Source organism: Ictidomys tridecemlineatus, chromosome 9 (genome assembly GCF_052094955.1).
Source record: "Ictidomys tridecemlineatus isolate mIctTri1 chromosome 9, mIctTri1.hap1, whole genome shotgun sequence".
Lineage (NCBI taxonomy): Eukaryota > Metazoa > Chordata > Mammalia > Rodentia > Sciuridae > Ictidomys > Ictidomys tridecemlineatus.
Genome location: NC_135485.1, coordinates 29,477,664 through 29,500,481, shown reverse-complemented (window position 1 = coordinate 29,500,481; position 22,818 = coordinate 29,477,664). Strand labels below are relative to the sequence as shown.

Below are 22,818 nucleotides of genomic sequence, written 5' to 3'. Positions count from 1 at the left end.
ATGCATTTTTTTCACTTGATTATATGTCTTGAAGATATTTTTATGTGAGCATGCTTACACAGATTTACATTATATTTATTTATTTTGTTTTTTGCAATGCTGGGGACCAAACCTAGAGCTTTGCACTGGGGAGGCAAGCTCTTTACCTCAGAGCCACATCTCTAGTCCCTTTATTCTTTTTTATTTTTGGTATTAGGTGTTGAACCCATGGGTGCTTAACCATTGAGTTATATCCCCACTCTTTTTTATATATTTTATTTAAAAAATATATTTTATTTTTTAGTTGTAGTTGGACACAATATCTTTCTTTATTTATTTTTATGTGGTGCTGAGGATTGAACCCAGGGCCTCGCATGTGCTAGACGAGCACTCTACCACTGAGCCACAACCTCAGGCCTTATATTTTATTTTGAATCAGGGTCTTGCTAAGTTGCTTAGGGTCTTGACTAGTTGCTGAGGCTGCCTTTGAACTCGCCATTCTCCTGCCTTATCTCCTGAGCCACTGGGATTATAGTTATGCACCCCTGTACCTGGCCCTTTACCCATTTTTTAAAGAAGTAAAAATAATAATACAAATTATTTGTGTCCCTCTCTAATTCCATTCTTCTGCTTCCTTAGAACTGAACTGAGTTATAAGGTTTGTCAAATGACTCTTTTAAGATACTGTACCAATTTAGACCCCGACTAGTATTATATAAGAGCTAATGTTTCTCCATAATATTGTCAGATGTTAAAATTTTTGGTCATCTGCACAATTTTAAATATACAATCTTGCTGTTTTAATTTTCATTCCCCTAATAATTGGTGCAGATATTTTCAAATATTTACTAGCCATTCAGATTCCTTCTTCATAGAATTACCTATTCATTCAGTCATTTGCTGAACAAATATTGATGTGCACCTAACAATTAATGAGTGCTCTTCTAGATACTTGAGATACAGCAGTACACCAGACAGAAAAAAAGACTTTTCTTTATGTAGTCTTACATTTTAGAAGTAAAGGAGAGAAACAATGAAGAGTAGCACCTTATGTGATAGTAAACAAAAAGGTGATAAGTACTATGGGGGGAAAGTAGCGCAAAGACAAATGGAGAATATATGGTGAGTTTAACAGTTGCTCTCACTGGAAGGTGATATTTGGCAAAGACTTTGAGAAAGTTATTTTCTGTTTATCATTTTTAAAAATAACCTAATAAGCTACTTAGTCACAGTATCTATGAACAGCATTTGGGCAGAAGGTGCAGCCAATACAAAAGTCCAAAGACAGAAGTGTCATTACTGGCACATATAAGAAATTATAGAGCTATTAGTGTGGTTCTTGCAGAGTAAGCAAGGAGAACAGTGGCACAGAACCTTAGGAAATGGCAGGCTGGGTCACACAGGTCACTAAATGTACTTTGGCTTTCATACTCAGTAACATAAATCATTGAGAGGTTTGGTCAGAGTGACTGGATCCGAGTTCCATTTTAGAGGATCACTCAAATGGCTGTGTTGAAAACAATGTAGGGTAAAGGTGTTAAGCAGAGATACCAGTTAGGAGGCTCCTGTAAGTGAGATGGCTAACATGAGTATGTCAGGTAATCTGGTAATGTGTTCAGTTCAGGAAATACTACAAACTTTGAGATATCTCCAGGAAATCAGATTGAAATATCTTTAATATGAGCATAAACTCATGCTCTTAATAGGATGCTCTGTCATTAGTAAATAGTATTAGCTCAGTAAATGTACACAAAATTGACAACTATAAGACAAAGCCCATTCTTGTTTTACTTCTATTTTGGAAGATTTTTTTTAAAAAACTCTTTGGAACAGAGTGTTTGTTAATTAGTTTTGAAAGGCATAAAAAATCATTTGGGATCACAGTGATGATCAACAATGAATAATTGAATGAATATGAAATTATCAGAAGAAAATGAAATGATTTATCATTTGTTAAAGGCTCCTGCCCCCCGCCCCCAGTACTACTTTTCATATTTCTTAAGAGATCAGCAAATAGAAGTTAGGATACATGTAGTTTTTAAAAAACTGTTAGGGATACAGGTGTGTAGCTCAGTGGTATGGCACATGGTTAGCATGCATAAGGCCCTGGGTTCAACCCATACCACCAAAAACAAACAAAAAAACTTAACAATTATTAACACTTCTAGCAACTCTATTCTACCAGTTTTTCTTTTTCCTAAATACCCATAAACTCTAATTTCCCCTGAATTTACTGAAAGTATTTAATAACTGTGGAAGAAAGTTGTTTGTAGTAGCTGAAATCTATACCGGACAATATTGACTTGTCTAAGGCCACTGTGTTTTTTTTTTTTTTTTTTATTTTGTTTTGTTTTGTGTGTGTATACTTCTAAAAAGGGAAAATGAGCCTTTTAGGATCATTCAATGTATAATAATTTCTATATGCACTGTTTTCTTTGTGGAAGTCCCCTGAGATCTACCCCTTTTCAAAAGCATAATGGTCAAATGCATTATGTTACCTCGCCATACATAACAAAATTACCTAGGAAATATTTCACACATACAACTTTAGAAAACAATTACCTGTGAGCTGGAATTCTGCGATCACCAGCAACTAAAATTACATCACATAACTGTTTATGTCTCAAATAGTTTTCCATTTTTTTAAATGTTTGCTCAGCATGATTAAGGGCTTGAAAAAATTCATCTGATGAACATGGCTCCATAGTATGGCAGGATGATAATGTCTGACTACTATTAGAAGTCCTGAAAAGAAAGAAAATGCACATTTTAAAATATCACTATCACTTAAAAAGATCTTTCCTATTATATCCTTTTAAATACTTCAAATGTAATAAAACAAATCAATGCTTTCAATTTTAATCTATTATTTTTTAAAATCAATGATAGCTCAAGTTACTATGAGTGAATATGACATCTGTTAATTAATAGCTACACATACTCTTTGTAGTACCTATTTATGAGGTCTCATTTTTAAAAACCTAACATCTCTGCTTAGGAAGAGCCAAGCTATATTCATATTGACAGCTGGGTTCCTAACATTATATTTAAAGATGTAACTGTTCACTCTTCCTATCTTTGAAGGCAAGAAAGCAATTAAACTATTTTGGAAATAAAAGTCCAAGTCATCTTTTCTTTAAAAAGGAGTTATAAGCCACAGTTAATTTATAAAACACACTGTCATAAAAGTTATAAATAATTCCTTTGATTCTCTGACCAGTCCTTAAAAGCCCAGGTAACCTATAAATGTATATTAAGTAAGTTGAATTAGATTAAAATAACCTGAAGGCCTGATTCCAGATGTCCAAAAAATGATTTGAAATTTCCAAATTATAGTTCGAAGAGGTATGAGTTCTAAGTTTTTATCTGATTTACTGATGGGTAGTGAACTGTTCAGGACTAGGAAGGAAATCTGAATCCACATGCTCTACCCCCATCCACTCTCCAACATCATTTAAATCAAGTCATCAATATCTGTTGGTTATGCAATTCACTAAAAGTCACTGACTGTGCCATAATTTAATTCTCATTTCTGATCAGATCTTAAAAGAAACTTGTGATTCTGATGAATGTTTTATTGAATCAAGCCTCACCATATTTTAAGAGAATTTTCTTAATAAAAGCATCTAATAATGTTATCAAAAAAAAAGAGAAAGTCATTGGATCTCTTACTTTCTAAAGTAAAGAGAATTGAAGGAAATTGAGTGCCTTGTCAAAAGTAATAGAGTTTTTCATGGCAGAGACAAGGACGTTGCAGAGCCTTTGCTGTGTTTACTGAAATCTTTTTTCCTTTTTTCCTGGGAATACGGCTACATGACATTTTTCAGCCTCTTTTGGAGAAAAGGTGGCTTTATGATAGAAATAAACTATTACTTCATATAGTTCACCTTAGCTAAAGTGGTTGAGAGCAGGTATGGTTTTCCTGTACTTTCCCTATCCATGGGTTGAATGGAGAAGACTGAGGACTTAGGTAAAAGAAGAGGTCAAATAAACAAAAGGGTACTCAAGCAAGAACATTCAGATTATACTCACAAAAACACTGGACTGAGATTTATCTATTTCTGAAGTTTACAGTACTCTATAATAAACATTGCTGCCTAAATCCTCCCAGTGCAATGCAGTTTTTAGTGCCTGTAAATACAGGCACTAAAAAATACTCTTGGGAGATTGGGGTTGTAGCTCAGTGGTAGAACATGTGCTTAGCATGTGTGAGGCCCTGGATTTGATCTCCAACACACATGAGTGCAGACCATTAGAGGATAATACATATGATCTAGAAGATATGTGTTATATACTATGAATGTTATTGGTATGATCCAGTAAAGTACGTACTCAAACTTCCACTTAAGAACATCATCATTTTAAATTTGGAATGAAGAATGTAGAATTACAAGTTATTTATATAAATGCAGATTAGAAATATTTTTAAAACCTAGGGAAAAATAAATAATGGTGGTTTGATAATAATAATTTGAAGATTTAAAATGCTTTATTAGTAAAATGAAGTTTTATATTGAGAAAGCACCAATAAATAACTATAAGAGTATTAATAATCTGAGAATGAGACAAAATTACAATTTTAAATTTTTGTAAGTCATAAATTATTTTAATCACCCAGTCAAGTAAATAAATCAGGTACTTGTTTCTTACGGTTCCTATATTTTACATTTCTTATATTTCATGTTATCAGTAATGACTAAGCATTCAATTGGGTAAATGTTTTCTGAGTGAATTGTGATCAACCAAATACAAACACTAATTAATGCTAAATTTTGAAAGACTGAAAAAACTTCATAATACTATACTAAGTTATTACAGGCTAAATCTGATGTTGGTATAAGCCCAATCAATAAAAGAGAACAATTCTTTCTTGCCAAGAATTTTCAGAGTGTTTTGTATAGAACCTGAAAAAAATTAGGACAATCTGGGAAACATTCACATTCAATCCCTTCCTCTCTGAGACTGTCACAAGGTTTGAGATGAGACTTGAACACTGCATTTTTCAAGATCCCCACAGGTGACCCTAACATCTATTAAAGGCCAAATTTCACTGGTGTACAATTTAGTCAAGAAATGGCTGTTACAAAAATTAGTATGTGATGAACCTGCAGTTCAACTTATTGATTTACATAATGGATACTTTACTTCAAACATATGCAAACTGAAATTGCTTGAGTAAAATATTTTAAATGAATTAGTAGAATTTATTGGAGTATTTGTTCTTTTCCAAATGAACATATAGGTAAAATATCGTAACTGTTAATATACATAAACATTAACAAAAAAAAAATCTATGCTTCCAAAACAACATTTCAAACTTCTTTATTTGCTGTTGAGTCTTCAACCGCCATCACATGTTTAATGAACTTGTTATTTAAATGTGACAATCAATTCACTAAGGTTTTTGAATATAGTAATCACTTCCAAGGCTTCAAATGAGGCCCCAAAGAAGTGCAGGCTTCTGATTTGTAGCTACTGAAAAGTAAAGCCATTGTTTACAAAATGAGCATAAAGGAGAATGAAACAGAGCTATTCAGTAGACTTGAAGAGCTATAGAGCTTTCTAGCAGTAGTTTTTTTTTTTTTTTTTAAAGACATTTGGGACTTTGCACATAGAATTTTAACAACACGAGAATTTACTTTAAAAAAATTGACTACACATCCATACAACTATAGGACATTAAGCTACAGTCATTGAAGCAACTGCATACAGAATTTTTACAACTAGAAGAAACCTACTCATTTAATCCAACTTTCTTATTTTGCAGATGAGAAAATTTGAGGCCTCAAATGGCCAAAGTGACTGACCACGAAAACATCAGGAGCAGGTTACAAAGCTAGGGTCAGGAAGTATTGTGGGTGGTTAAAGTGCAAACAAAGGAATGGGAATTCCTGTTTACCTTTATACTAAGGCAGTGGGCACAAGGACTAAGGGTGTAAAAGGAGAATGATTTTATATGAATGGTAATTCAAAAGGGGAAAAAAAGACATTGGAATTAAGGATTTTAGACCAAAGTTCATCATCCTGTGACTGCTTCTTGGCTAGGAATAAGAGAGCAAAGAATCTCAGGTTTCCATGACAGATCACATCCCTAACCCTGGCTAATCAAATTGCTTTTAATTCTCTGGTTCTGTGTAGCTGACAATGTGAATACTTCCTTACTCTTTTTTGTTCTATGTGCTTTAGTTTGGAGGATTGAATTGGATAGGTGTTGGCAAGTAATTAAGAGCATTTTAGGAAGGTTCTAGAGCAGTGTTATGTAATACAGCAGTTACTAGCCCATGGATCTATTTTAATTATTAGCAAATACTAGTCTAATAAAATTAAAAATTCAGTTCTTTACTTAGACTAGTCATGTTTTAAATGCTCAAAAGTCCCATGACACTAGAGGCTACCAAACTGGATGACAAATACATGGAACATTCCCATCAATACATAAAGTTCTGCACAATGCTGCCCTAGTCTTACAGATCTAGGTTCGCCTCTCACTCTATCACTCATTATGTATCACCGTGGACAAGTTATTTAACTTCTTTAGAGAAGTTAAATGCTTACCTTCTTCAACAGAATGGGGATAAGTAATGCATAGTATTTTCTTTTAGGGAATCCTTCATGAGAGATCTATAAAATGAAATAATTCATGCATGGCTCTAGCACAGAGTAAGTACACAAAGTAAGCTACTGTTAGAAGATCCTTGCTTTTCAGTGGAAAGGTCTATGATTTCAGACTTTTATCTTTATATGATATTATTTGTTTTGTTGGCTTTTTAAAAAACTGATCCCCAGACCTGGGCACAGTGGTGTATGCCTATCATCCCAGCTATTTGAGAGGCTGAGGCAGGAGGATCAAAAGTTTGAGACTTGCCTGGACAACTTAATGAGAACTTGTTTCAAAACGAAGTTTTAAAAGGGGCTGGGGATGTAGCTCAGTGGTTGAGTGACCCTTGGTTCTTCCCTCAATACCAAAAACAAAGAAAGAAAGGAAAAAATAAATGATCCTTAGTATTATCAGGTCCCCGCCTCCCCACCCCCTGAATCTGTACTTTTGATTCAGCTCAGGGCCTGTGCATGCCAGGAAAGTGTTCTTTCACTGGGCTATATCCCCCAGCCCCCTGCCCCCAATTTTTTATTTTTTGAGACAGGATCTTGCTAAATTGCCCAGGCTGGTCTCAAGCTTTCGATCCTCTTGCCTCACAAGTGGCTGGAGTTAAAAAGGTATATACACCACCAGGACTGGCTCTTCCCTCCCACACCCCCCCCCGCCCCCCACCTTTTTTTTTTCTGTTATACTAGGTTTTTTGATTCTATCATAAGAATTTGCATTAGGATTTCTTTCTCTCTTTCTCTCTTTCTTTCGTTCGTTCGTACTGGGGATTGAACCCAGGGACACTCAACCACTGAGCCACATCCCTAGCTTTATTTTGTATTTTTTTTATTGACAGGGTCTCACTGAGTTGCTAAGTGCCTCACCATCGCCGAGGATGGATCCTCCTGTCTCAGCCTCCTGAGCTGTTGAGATTACAGGTGTGTGCTACCAGGGCCGGCAAGGATTTCTTAATGGAGTAATTTTTCTAATGAAGTTTTAACAATTACTTCACAAGCATTATATTACATATAATTCTGAGTAGTAAAAAAGGTACACTGAAACTCCAAATGGTCTGTTTGGCTTACTCCCTAGGTAAGTGATTTACTCCTGCATCTTAGCTTATGGCAATTAGAATTTATGTCTTTGTGAAGGTGCAATTACCGTATCACAAAATTTTTTGCGTCTTTTTTAAAACCATAAATATAAAATGAAAATATAAATTACTCAATACGGGCTATCAGTCTCTAAATTTTTTGATGCATACCCTTTGAAATATACTTTAAGCTTGTGCTCAAATATATTTACTTATTTATAAAAGAAGTAGATACCACTTTTCAATTACTATTTATATTATTAAATACAGATAAAAATAATTTAAGAGATTAAATACAAATAGAAGTTCTAACTATTACTCTAATTGATCATCTTATCCCCAAGAGTGTAATTGCTACAGGACTACACAGCAGGGAAAGATCTACATGGATCAGTATTTGGAAAGACAACAAATAGCAGTAAAATCTGCAATATGTCTTAGAGTTTAGATGGGTGAGAAAGTGTAGAAGAGCAATTGGGGTTGTCCTCTTTAAGAAAGTGGTCCCCTCCAAGGAAAAGACAAGCCAATTGCATAGAAAAATGACAAAAACAGTATCATCAAGGTTTGGAGATGTAGTTCAGAGCTAGAATAAGTGCTGAGCATGCACAAGGACATGGGTTTGATCCCTAGCATTCGCTTAAAAAGAATATGATTATCCCTTCCTCTCAAGATAAACATGTTTGGATTCAGGAATTTAAGGTTTGTTTGTTTGTTTGTTTTCTTCCTTGCTGGCACCATGACCGGGATATCTATGGGGAAGAGTTAAATGTTTCCAAGAATCAAATTTTCTTAGGTGATAATCACTTTGTAGGAGGTACAATGAGTACTTTCCTACAATGCTGGTGAGAACTAAAACAGTATAATCTTCCTAAAAGGACTTGAAAATACAAATTGAGAATCCTAAAAAACATGCATACCCCTGGGACTCTGTCCAGAGAAAATAATTACCTATATGTACAAGATCTAGCAATAGGGAAGATTTACCACAGGTTTTTCTAAGAGGAAAATATTGGAACAATCTAAACACTGATTGAACAAATGACACACCAATACTCGAAAGAATGGTGCAGTCATTTACAAGGATATACGTTATTTAATCAGGTGGAAAGATGTTTTGAGTGACAAAATTGTTTCTGCCTATCCTGGATTCCTTCTTTTGGTAACAGAACTCACCTGTATGTACCTTCTGAGAAACCACACATTCCCCACCTCAGTTCACATGGCTTGGGAAGAGATGACCCAGCAACCCAGGCCTGGCCAATAACATCATACCTCTTGGCAATAATGATTGGTTCTGGTGGGCACAGGATCTAAACAGGGCTAGTCTGAGTCATTTCATGACTGGATGGCACACTTGTAAAGAGTTTTCTCTTTTCATTGAAGTTCTAAGTTGATAAAAAGCAAATTTAAGAGCTACTAATTTTTTTAAAATTTTTATTTATTTATTTATTTTTGCTACCATGCTGACAGTCTACCTAAGATAATGCCATGACAAAGAAAAACAGAATCTACAGAGGGAGAAAAATAGATTACTGGTGTTATTTAAGTATCTGAATCCAGCTATGTCTAGGTAGGCTCTGTCCTTGGATTTTTATTTACTTATGTGAACAAAAAACCTCCAGCTTTTGCTTATTTGATTTGGGTTTGCTTTTTGTGATCAAAATAGTTATAAGACAAAAATCTACACTAAGGTAAAGAAGTAATAGATCTACATGTACAATAAAATTGAGATTTTTATTTTTAAAATTCAGATTATTACTATACATGTATAAAAATATACTAAAAGGATACTTTCCTAAATTAACAGTTATTATTTTGGGATAACTGGATAATAACTGATCTTTATTTTTCCATTTTTACTTATCTCTATTTTCTGATGAGTTTTTTTTTTAATTTTTCTTTTAAAAAATTGTTCTTTTAAGTTATAGATGGCAGTAGAATGTAATTTCCCATTCTTGTGGTTGTACCTGATATGGAATTACACTGATCATATATTCTTATATGAATAATAGGAAAGTTATATCTGATCACTCTTCTCTTTCCTATTCCCATGACTTTTTTGTTTTGTTTTGTTTTGTTTTGTTTGTTATGCTGGGGATTGAACCCAGAGCCTTGTGCACGTGAGACAAGCACTCTACCAAGTAAGATCTATCCCCAGCCCCTTCCCATGAATTTTTGATAAAACTATATTATGTTTTATGGGGAAAATCACTTAGAAAATGAGATCCAAAAGAAGTGTGAAGAATTCTATTTATTTTTACTTCTTGCATATTGCTGATTATAATCTCAAATCCATTCTTTATTTCTACCATAATAATGAGTTTTAGCTGGTCACATGGTTATCCTGGCAGGACTACATTTTGGGGCTTACCTTGTAACTAGCTGTGATCATCTAAGTTTTCATCATTGAAATGCAATTAGTACTAATATATGCAGCCTGTATCACTTGTTTAATATTCTCCCGTTTCTCTCTTTGAGGCTGAAATGCAGACAAGGGGGCTAGATAAGCTTTGACCGTGCAGAAAGGATAACACCCTATGATAGAGAAAAAAAATGGAAGGAATATGCATCTCTTAATTTATGAGGCACAGCTATTATCTGCCCTGGGCCACCTGCCCATCTGTCAGGAGACAGAAATGAACTTACATTTTATTTAAGTCTCTGTGTTTCTGAATCTCTAATACATCACCTTAGCCTATGCCCTGCTCATATACTTCCTCAAGTTAAATAACGTGCACAGGTGTACCATTGTTTTCATGCCTAGCTCCAAATGGAGCAAAAGAAAACAATATGTGAACAATAAGTGGCATGGACAGGTTCTTCTGCTTTAAAAATTTAGAGTTAGAGTTAGGCGTGGTGACACATGCCTATAATTCAGGTTTCTGGAGGCTGAAGCAGGAGGACTACCAGTTCAAAGCCAGCCTCAGCAAGTTAGCAAGACTCTTATCTAAAAATATAAAAAGGGCTGGGGATGTGGCTCAATAGTTAAGGGTTCAATACCTGGTACAAAAAAAACAAAAACAAAAACAAAACGGCCTTTCTAAGGCCAATTATGTGATTGTAGTGCCTATCCTTTTCTGAAGCTGAATCTTCAGCTTTCCTAGAAATTCTATTGCTTTTAAATCATCCAATCAATTTCAGTTACTTAAAACCAAGAACTATGATTGATATGACATAGAGATAGGCTTCAGGGGGTCCATGAACTATGTACCAACATTTAAGACACACAGAATATTTTTGGGGAAGAGCTTACATCAGATTCTCATGAGAGTCCACGGTTTGATGGGGGGCACATATGTGAGAAGGGAGACAAGGCAATATATTCTTCCCAGATACAAGAACTATTATAGTTGAACTTTGCTATTTCTGGAAACAAATTTAATTTTCACATGAAAATGTAAAGAATATAAATTTAAGACTGAACAAAATTAATAGACTGGATCAAACAATGAGATCCAGAGTCAACATAAAAGAGGCCAAGAAAAAAAGCAGCCTTTTAAGAAATGTGACATTATGAACATAACCCTGTTGGGAAAAGAGGACACCTAAGTGCCTTCAAGATAAGGCCACGAGAAGCAAATCGGTTGACCAAGGAATAGAAGAGTTCCAGATATCTAGAGTTGAAAGACAGGAAAGCAATATGTAAGATGGGTCAAAGGGTGTGGATTCAGAGTTGTGGCTGGGTCAAAAGACTGTACCTGTAACCCAGCCAGGCTTCACATTCTCAAGAGGCAGATGAAGAATTAGCTGGGGAAAGAAGGTGAAAATGGTTAGAATGAATAATGAGGTATATGTTAATCCAATTTGAACTCTATGATTAGTGAACAACAGTCACACAGAAATGACTTGTTTGTATGTAAGTAACAGAGCATTCGGTTAAAAAATACAGAAAAGAATCTATTCCCAAGTGATCAAGGTCAGGATCTACAGTGATAAATCAAGTTACTTTATTTCTCTAGTAGTCTTAGCCAGAACCCATAAGCCCAGTCTAATCATGAGAAAACCATCAGACAAATCCCAATTGAGTAAGACATTCTACAAAACACCTGACCAGAACTCCCAAAACTGCCACAGTCATCAAAAACAAGGAAAGTCTGCCAAACTATCACAACTAATAGGAGCCAAAGGAGACATTGTGACTTAATATATTGGTAGTATTTGGGAAAAGATCCTGGAACAGAAAAAGGGCACTAGGTAGGAAACTAAGGAAATCTATGGGACTTTAGTTAAATAATAAATATATCAACATTGACTAAATAATAGAAACTGATATACCATATTAATGTAAGATATAAAAAATAAGGAAAAGTGGGTTTGGGTATATAGAAACTCACTGTACTATGTTTGCAAATTTTCTATAAATCTTAAACTGTTCTAAAAATACTTTATTTTTAAAAATACAGCCATTTTACTTACTAACCTTGAGCAAGTTACTTAGCCTTTCTGTGCCTTAACTGTCTCATCTGTAAAATCAGAATTAGGTTGAGAGCAGTAACAACTAAAAATTGTGTTAATATATTAAAGTGCCCTGAACTTCCTATGTGCCTCACAGGAAGCACACAGTATTAGCTTTGATTACTTCTGAATATTCTTAAAGGGCAATAACATTTTATGCACACTAAAAGTAGCCCAAAATTCATAATAACTTCATAAGCAAAATGTGAAATAATGAAATTTCCCCAATTTAAAAGATGTCAAAAATTACATAATTTTAATGTGAGTAAATTAAGTAACGTGCAAACTGTCTTTATATATGGTCATGTGGTGGGCCACCATAAAAATCTTCCTATCTCTGGAAAGAATTTGTCTGGAATTATGGTCTTAGGAACCTATTGTTCAAAAAAAAAAAAGTGGTTCTGTTATTTAGAATCTAAAATTTCTCGTGATATAAAAAAACAAGATTTATATTTAAATAACAAAGTAATGACTTAGATGCTCCCATGGAGAAGTGATGGCTAGGTTACAGACCCAAGATCAAAGTTTAAAAATGTGAGAATATTTTAAACCACTCAGATGGATGGCAGCAGAGTACCAGAAGTCTAATGCTCAGACAGATATTCATTGTGGCTAGAATATAGCTGACAAAACATATTACCTCCTATGATGCCTCTTAATTCCTGCCTTAAATGGTCCAGATCCACTGAGGGAATTGTGATTCTGGGTATGTAAAATCACTCAGCTACTTTCCTTTTCTCTAATTACTCAAAATTTCAGTTTAAGTTCTGGGAGCTATGTAAACATTATGACTGCTAAAAGAAGAAATTAGAAAATCAAATGTATTTCCCATTATAGCTTTAATATTTTAAGATGTCAATCTATAATATGGTCAAATGTTTTAATACATTTCACTATTTACAAATATTTAAAAAAATTATTTCCAAGTTATATACAAAAATTTGATGAATGCCATTGAAACTTCTTTTGCTGTTAACAGTGACAGCCTTTGACTTGTTTACAGTAGAAGGAAAATCACTTAGAGAAGTCTGACTGCTCACTTAATCAAAAAGCTGAGGACAAATAAATGTATCTTTATGTAAAGGTCAAAGACTTAGAGCTAGAGGACTGAGGGAAGATATAAGAATTATATGTATTTAATCTAGGGAAAAAAAAGAGAGAGAGAGAAAGAGGTGCATGTATACACACAAAAGACATTCTAAAATATAAAATTTTTCCTGTTTTGCAATAAGATGTTAAGAGTGAAATTTCAAACCATCAGGTATATAAAATTGCTTTGACATATTCCCCTTATATCTAGAAACCAAAGATGCTTTCAGTTCATTTTATTTTTGAAATAATATTTTAGGAAAAATTTGGTCTCTGAAGACGTGAACTGTCTACTCTCATCTTACTCGGATCAATTTTCTTGATTACCATTTTTTAAATAAGTGTTTTAGAGGGCTGGGGATGTGGCTCAAGTGGTAGCTCGCTTGCCTGGCATGCGTGAGGCACTTGGTTCGATCCTTAGCACTACACAAAAATAAAATGAAGATATTAAAAAAAAGATGAAAGGACAATACTTTAAAAAATAAAAAATAAATGTTTTAGACTTTTTTAAATGCCACTTTATTTTATAGCTCTTGTAAATAAAAATATCAATTTTAAATTCTTGAAGAATGCTCATAGCAATCTCTTAGTTTTTTTTCTTTCATAATGAACAGCTCACCAAGATATTTCAGTATGCATACCAAAGAAAGATTAAATTTTAGTAATCATTCGATATGCAAACTACCTTTGTTGTAAGGAAGTAAACAATAGCAACTAATGTGTGTACAATCTTTCCAAGATTATACATGAATATGAGTTTTTTTTTCACATTATAATTTATCCAGCTAGGAAATACATGTTAAGAGTTTTACAATCTATGCTGGCAAAGAGGTGAATGCTTCATATTTTCTAATTTTGTTTAAATATTCTTGACATATTGATTTTCAAATGAAATGGTGATTAATCTTTAGCTTCCCACAAAAATGAAAAACCATGAACCTTTTATTATATAAGTTATTCTCTTTAGGGCAACAAGTCTCCAAAGATAATACAAAACAATGAAATCACATTAGCTCAACTGATCTCCATATTAAAAATATTAGTGGCTCCTATTCCTTTAAGATAATGAAAATTTACAAATTAATTTAAAACATTGTGAATCAGATACATTATTTACCAGTGTAAAGCTATCCCTCCCCTCCATTACTCAAATGATTACAGATGACTGTCTATATCTTTCATCACTTTAACACCACAGTTCAAAATTCCATGTTCTGAAGGTTAGAAGAGGAAAAGGTGGTGAATATCCCCAAATAAGAGATACCTGAATATCTGATTCATTTTATCTCAATCCCTTATGATGCTTACATTAATCATAACTAACAAGCGAATTTTAAGTATAGTCAAAACATGCAAAGAAATTTTAAAAGAAAAAATAAAGAATTAAACCAGCTAAATCACAAACATCAGTACCTTTTAATATTTAGGAATATTTTTGAGTGAAGGTGAATCAGAAAGATGACTTTCATGCTCTAACTTGTTATATGATCTGTTATAGTGGTTTAAACTGATTAATAAGAAAATCTATTTCAAAGATAAAGCCAAATTCCAAGGATGAAGATGCATAAAGTCATTATGAAATTATCAATTTTTATTTATTTATTTTTCTTCCAACTTATTCCCCTTCTTTTTGACCCCTTTTTACCAGCTGACCACATCTGGCCCCTCTATGTTCCCTTAAACTCTCCTGAAAAGATGTCCTTCATTTCCCTAAAAACACAAATGTCAGTCAAAGTGAAGATAACCGGAATTAGTAGCTGTCATCTTAGAAAGAGACATGTTACTTAGTATTCTCTGTATTAGTCTGAGAGCTGCAACATAGATAGGACAAAGAGAAATAACCATAGAAAAATAGTATTGACAATTAAAATGGTGTCAAAAATAGGCAATTATAAGTGTATCTCTTTGTAAAACCTTTCATTTTCATTAAACTCAAATTTGACTCTACAACCTATTATAAACTAAAATGTCACAAAATTTTATACAATAGAAATGTCTTCTCTAGTTTTGCTATGAATATAGAAGGTAAATGAAGGAACAAACCGCCTGTCAATGATGCATAAAACTGGTACTGTATTTTCAAAGCAGAGCCAGATCTATATATAGAACACAAGATATTTCAAAATGAATGTTATATGTTTATCTTTATAATTTTACAAAATTGTTAAAACATTGTTTTAAATCCTAGCAAAAAGTACATGTTCATACCAATATACTATATATGTATGAGGATATACAAATAATCAAGTTTTAAAATAAAAATGCTAAATTATTTTAAAACATTATAGAGAATATACCCCCACACCCCATTTCTAACAGTAAGAAAATAATCAACCTGCATGAACTGGAATCAGATTCATTTTCTTCTTCACTAGTGCCATCATCCACTTCTGGTCTATCCAGCCAATGTGCACCGCCACAATCTTCTGTTGTAAACTCAAATGCAGGGACTTCGGAGGTGGATGCCATTGGCCAAGAAGGTGAATTCTGAAAATCCAGTTGGCTGGACCTTCGGTAACCAATTGAAGCCAAAGGCAATTGTAGGCTACATGGATCTAAAAACTTTCTCCCACCGTTTGCTCCAGTCTGTCCTCGATTCCAAAATTCTCCCTGCTGGCTGTCAACTGTAGAATTAGGAGATGATGCTTGATGGCCAAACCACCTCCATCTGATTTTCAAAATCTGTTTCACATCAAACTCTTTACGAGAACCAGACATCCTCAGAGAAACCAAGTGATCGTCTAGGCAACGGGCAAAAAGCACTGCACACAGATTTGTGCATCCAACCAAGATAAGAGAAGTATATGCCCTGCTGTACACAACAAACAGATTTAAGAGAATATAAATTACATGCATATATATATATATATCTACATTTACTTTTATGCCAATATATCAGATTATAAAGAACAAAGGATAATGCATAAAGATGAAACCCGGTGGAACATTCCGTTCAATCAGAGCAAACTCTCATCCGCCTATCCTGAAGCAGCAAGACCACTTTCCCTGCTCTCCCTTCCCATACTGGCCATTAGCTCTCACAAACACTGACAGCATTCATTAAAGTCCTTTCAAATGCAGAACACCACCCCCTTTTCTTAAACCACAAATGACAGAGACAGAAAGCACTATCCCAGTGCAGTATCTCAGTCTTTACTGCTTAGTATATTAACTCTTTTATTGCTGAAACAAGAAATGTATTCCAGAGCGTTTTTCTTTGTACTTAAAAAAAAAAATCACTATACAACCAAAATGTTTCTATTTTTAAACCAAGTTCCTAGGTAAGACATCACAAAATAAGTTTTTTAAAAAGCATTTTTAATTAGATGAGTTGCGGTGATTTTCAAACTGCTCTATGGATAAGGGGTAAGAAGGAAACAGTGCAAAGATTGAGTTCTAGATTGTTACCTTCCTCCCTTCAAAAGGGAGGATAGCTAATTAATGTAGTAAGATCTTGGAAGATTTCACTTAAAGAATAATGAAAAGAATTAGGAGAAAAAGTTTGAAAACCACAAAGGATCAAAATTTGACAGTACTTACTCTTTTTCAAATAAATAACCTGAAGCCAATATTTTCCTATAATCATGATAGAACTACTTCCATTTAGCATAATATTCAAATTTATATGATACTGCTTAGGAAAAGAAAGTGTCACCCTACAAAGCAACGAAGGACTGGGAAAGGGCTATTCCTTGGTGTACAAGTATCCTAATGGTGCCCTCTGTTGTTGGCAAAACAAAGCAATGGTGTGAACACGGGTACAGTTAAGGAAAACTGATAAAGCAAATTAAAAAACCATCAAGTTTTTAAGATATAGAGTACTAATTGTGAGCAATGCATTGTACAAGGCATTATAAGGGAAACGGTTGGTTTCTAAACCTCAAATAAAAAAATCTTTTTATTAAAACAAAAAGTATTTGACAAATTAAAATATGAAACATTATAATGCAGCAGTAATAAATTTTATGATCTATAAATGCAGAATTCCAGTTTTTAAAGTACTTAATATTTACTTCTATATCGAATAATTTCATACAAAAGACAATATCTATATCAACTGACCAAAAATCAAAACAAAAAGCTATCTTCGAGGCTTACAAGAATATTGTGAGGCATATAACTTGACCTTAGGAGAATAAAAATTATTCAGAAAAACAAGAATGAGAAGCATGAAAAGCCATTTATGATTCTGTACTAAATACTACAAGAAAAAATATAAAAATTATAAGAGAAAGTAGATATCAGGATGGTGTGGAGTGGCACAAGCCAGTATCATTAGGCAGAAGGACAGATTTATATAAAGTAAGAGAGAGATTAATAAAAGCATGAAATGAGCATGTTGACGAGGAAGGAGGGGAAATATCAGTTTGATCAGCCAGTCAGCCATACCTAATTAATTTTACGTATAGGAGATAAACTTAATGAATCTGATGCGATAAAAAGCCTTGGGCATAAAGTAAAGGTGTTATTAAGTGGTCTGTTGAACAGGGCTATATTTTAGAAAATTAACTTGGTGGTAGTATGCAGGATGCATGAGGGAGTGAAATGACAGTTTTCTCTTCTCACCAGGCAGGCTCCTTCCTATCAAAACCCTTAAAACTCCACTGTACCTTTATTTCTCACTCCACTCTTTCTTTCTAACTATTGTCCAACACAGGCTATTGTCCACTATTGTCCACCACTTCATCAGTCAGTCTACATTATGTTACTCCCTCTTTAACAACGCTGTTTGTTCCCAGTTTCTCTGGTTTTAAAATCCTCCTTATCCTTCAAGGTATAGCTCAGTCACTACCACCCTTATAAACACATCTTCAAACATTCTAGCCTTTCATTCTCAACAATGGTAGCACCACTCCCTCCCACGACAAAGGCTTCTGGAAACTGGGGGAAGGGTAGGTTTTAGATGAGTGAATGCAGAGTACTACAGGCATTGAGTGGGCATTGCAATGCATGGTATAGACTGATACAAAGAACAACTCTCACTGTAATAGCACATAATGATCTTGTCATCTTTACCTTAGTCATTCGAATAAGTATTTGCCATGTATTTATACCTATGAGGCACCAAGAGAGACAAATGAATCACTAACATATCCTGCTTTTAGCAAGTTTAAAACTTACACTCTAACAAAGGATAATTGTCTATTTTTAAAAAATTCATTTTAATATATGGTGTTTTTGTTTGTTTTGTTTTTTGGTACCAGGGATTGAAACCAGGGGTGCTTTATGACTGAGCTACATCCATAGCCCTTTTTATTTTTTATTTTCAGAAAGGCCTCACTAAGTTGCTAGGACCTTGAACTTGTGATCCTCCTGTCTCAGCCTCCCAAGTAGCTGGGATTACAGGCATGCGGCATGAGGTTTTATAAATAAATTTTAAATTGGATTTAATCAATCAATATGAGAGCACATTATCAGTGTGAGAGATTCTAATTACAATAAGTGCTAATTCTAATAGCTAGAGTGATTTTAACTGGTTGGTTGGTTGACTCACTGAAACCTTAACTTGAAATGTGAGACATTTCTCAACATAACTCTCTATTAGAAAAAATTTAGACATAAATGCTATAATGTTAAACCATGTCCCCATTCTCAAGAGGGTCCAAATATACTTTTTTCGTCAAGTTTTCAGATATACATTAAATATATAACTCTTTAATGTAGTAGATGTTCTGAGTAGACTGCAGTGGGATAGCAACCAATGAAATAGGGTCCCTGATTTTAAAGAGATATCAGGATCCTGAGTTGGGAAAGGCTACATAGCATTTAACACTGCTGTCATGATCATGGGTTTAGCTGTATACATCACACACACACACACACACACACACACACACACAAAGCCATTTACATGAGTGGACTCATTGTATGCTTGTTCAGTTCTACCTTTATTTATCAATCCTCCTCCACTAATTATTCCCAGTAATCAATGTAGACAGATTAGTATGCAAACTTTCACAGCTCTCTTCATGTTTATAAAATATAAAACCTACATATTCCTTTATATGATTTTGATTATTGGTATAAGAGAGCTCCTACTATATATATCATTTTGGCATTTTGCTTTTCTCACCTAATTTTATATATACACAGAAATGTAATTTAATAACCTCTTTAATAGTAGTATGATATTTCATAATTTTAGAACAATTCATTGAACTATCTCTTGCTATAGCCATTTGGGTTGATTTCAAGTGTTTGTTTGATTGCTAGCTATTACAGTAACATTGAAATAAACACCCTTGTGAAGCTTTTGTACTGATGAAATTTATTCCCAGAAGTATGACTGCTGGATTGAGGTATGTATATTTTAAATTTGAATAGTTAGTTTACCTTCCCTAAAATTCACATTTCAAACATAAAGTGAGCGCACCCTTCTCATCTATTTTCATAGGCCTGACAATTAACAATGAGTATTATAATTCTTTTAATTCCAGGTGATTGCTGAATTAGAGCATATTTTTATAGGTTTACTGGCCATTTCTGAGCTATCTACTTATATTTTTTTTTGCCTGTCTTTCTCTTGGTCTATTCAACTTTTCTTTAGAACCAAGTAGAAGCTTTCTGTGTATTAGAGATAGTCACTCTGTAGTTTTGTATTTTGAAAATAATTTGTTCTCCAAATGAATATTAACTAGTGCCTGTACCTTTCAAAATATTTTAAAATTAGAAGTTTGATACATAATAGAATAGTATGTGAATTATAACTGGAGGCTTAAAGAATTATGAGTCAGTCATATAATCATCCAGGCTTAGAAAAGATTACCAGCACTCAAAAAGGCTTTTTCATGCCCCTCCCCAAAGGTAACCAACATGCTTATCATAAATTAATTTTATCTGTTTTTGAAATTCACTCGTGTACTATTTTGTTCACCACTGTTTTGTAATTAATTTGTTGTCTGCAGCTGAAGGTATATCCCAATAATAGAGTACTTGCCTAGCATGTGTGAAGCTCTGGGTTCAATTCTAAGCACAACACACACACACACACACACACACACACACACACACACACACAATCTGTTGTCTGTAGCAGCTGATGATTAATTTTTATGGTTATATAGTATTCCACTGTATAAATACACAATCATCAAAATCCATTCTGTTGCTAACAATCATTTGAGTATTCATAGTTTTAAGCTTTTGCAAATAATGTTGCTATATAAATATTCTTATATATGTTGTCTGTTGCATGTATATATGCATTTATGTGTGTGTGTATAGAAGTAAACTGCTGGAACATAAAGTATACATATGTTATACTCGACTATTGTCAACAATTTACACTTCTACAAGCAGCACAAGAGAATTCCAGGTCACACTGGTACTATTGAGCTCTTTAATTTTAATCATTCTGTTGGGTGAGTGGTGGTATTCCTTTTAGTTTTCTTTTATTTTTCCTTGATTATGATGAAGTTGAGTAATTTTTTTCATGTTTATTGGTTATTTGTATGTCCTCTACGAAGTGGATGTTTAGGTCTCTTACTTTTTTTCCTACTATTTTCTTGATTTGTAAAAATATTTCTGATATTCTCTTTATGAAAAATATGTAGTAAACTTAAGAATTAATGTTTTATGGCATGAAGTTATTATTTAAATAATACTTTTCTTCTGTCCCATCAAACTTTTGCCAAAAAGATATAAAATTGTTCAACCAAATATTAATCCAGCTCTGATAAGTACTTTCTTGAACTATTTATTTATTTATTTAGGTATTGGGGATTGAACCTAGGGGCATTTTACCACTGAGGCACATCCCCAGTTCTTTTATTTTATTTTTTAATTTTGAAACAGGATCTTGCTAAGTTTACACTCTTGTTAAGTTGCTAAGGCTGGCCTTGAATTTGCAATCCTCTTGCCTCAAAGAGGCATGCACCAGTATTCCTGACTAGGACAATTATTTATAGAAGATCAATATATATATATATATATAGAAAATCATTACATTGTTTCGTAAAATATATGATCTTCACTAACTTGTCTATATAATTTAGGGCCCTTATCATTCTCTGTCCTCCTGACCCTCTTAAATCTTTCATAGCACTTACTACTAGCCGGAATATTTATTTGCTTACTTTCTTTAAACTCATTACAGAGTAAACTGCAGTACAACTTTGTTTGGGTTCATCACTGTAATTTTAGCACTTAGAATAGTACCTGGCAAATACATGCTCCATAAGTGGTTCTCCAATAATGAATGAATCCAATAAATTTAAGAAAAATAACAAAATGTAAGTAGCTATACCATGTATTTTTAAAGCATGCCTGATTTATTAATGTAAAGATTAATTATTACTATTATAAATATTATTCATGAAGATTATTTTAATGTAAAACTTAAATTATTAATATAAAGATTTAATATTCACATCATGGTGAATTTTACCATTAATGACATATACTTCTAATAAAATTTCAAGGTTTTTTGTTTTATTGCCAGAGTTAAGCTTCTTTGTTTAAAAAATGTTTTTATCAGTTCATTATAGTTAATACATAATAGTGTTGGGCTGAGGTTGTGGCTCAGTGGTGCTTGCCTAGCATGTGTGAGGCACTAGGTTTGATCCTCAACACTGCATATAAATAAATAAAATAAAGGTCCATTAAAAACTAAAATAAATAAATTTTAAAAAAACATAATACTGGGATTGACTCTGACATACTCATATATGTATATAATATCATTTGGTTCATTTCAGTCCCTAATATTTCTACTTTCCTTTTCCTCCTCCCTTCCCCTATTTCCTTTCCTCTACTCTACTGGTCCTCCTTCTCCTTCTAGTTATTTATTTATTTATTTACTGTTTCATGGGTTTTTTTTTTTTTTGGTATAAGGAATTGAACTCAGGGGTACTTGACCACTGAGCCACATCCCAACCCTATTTTTTATTTTATTTAGAGACAGGGTCTTACTGAGTTGCTTATCACCTTGCTGTTGCTGAGGCTGGTTTTGAACTTACGATCTTCCTGTTTCAGCCACCCAAGCAGCTGCTGGGTTTACAGGTGTGTGCCACTGCGCCCAGCTTATTTATTGTTGTTTAACTGGTGTATTATAAACATCCTGTATATTTTTAAATTATAAAATAAGTTAAAAACCACATATTTCAAAAGTTATTAGTGAGTTAGGCATGATGGTACACAGCTGAAATCCCAGCTACTTGGGAGGCTGAAGAAGGAGGACTGCAAGTTCAGTGGTAGAGCCCCTAGGTTCAATTCCCAGTGTGTTGAGGGGCAGGGAGTAGAGAGAAGAAAAAGAAAGCATTTACCTCCGGTGACAAAAATCTTCTTAAAATTTTTCAACTTGAGTAAAATCATGTTATTCCAAGAATTTCTTTTTTATATTTCATTCTTAAGATATAAAATTCTATCACTTTGAAAACCAATGGCTAAATAGCATTGTCTTTTCAAACTGACACACACTTTCTTAAAACTGATTATAAAATTATATTCTGTACCTTTTTGTTTTAATAACTTTGCTTTACTTCAAGTAAAATTTGAGATACAAATGCTCACATATAAGTGTCAATTATGAACACATTTTCAAAAAAGTAATTAAGGGACTCACCTAAAATTTTTGCTTCATATCTGCTCAAATGTTAGTTTGTGAATTTGAAACATG

General features: G+C 33.5%; 1 protein-coding gene across 7 annotated transcripts in view; it reads right to left on the bottom strand.

The window, feature by feature from the left end:
• Window positions 1-22,818, bottom strand: part of Klhl5 (kelch like family member 5) — a 68,000-nt gene that overhangs the window by 33,460 nt on the left and 11,722 nt on the right. For 3 of the 7 annotated variants that reach the window (XM_078021197.1, XM_005319914.4, XM_040292541.2), the window contains exons 3-4: window positions 15,538-16,014; window positions 2,542-2,724 (exon numbers count right to left, since the gene is read on the bottom strand). In XM_078021197.1, the coding sequence (XP_077877323.1) occupies window positions 2,542-2,724; window positions 15,538-16,014 (660 nt within the window). The remainder of the gene's footprint in view (window positions 1-2,541; window positions 2,725-15,537; window positions 16,015-22,818) is intronic. The other 4 variants (XM_078021198.1, XM_078021199.1, XM_013356257.4 and 1 more) reach the window with 2 other exon arrangements.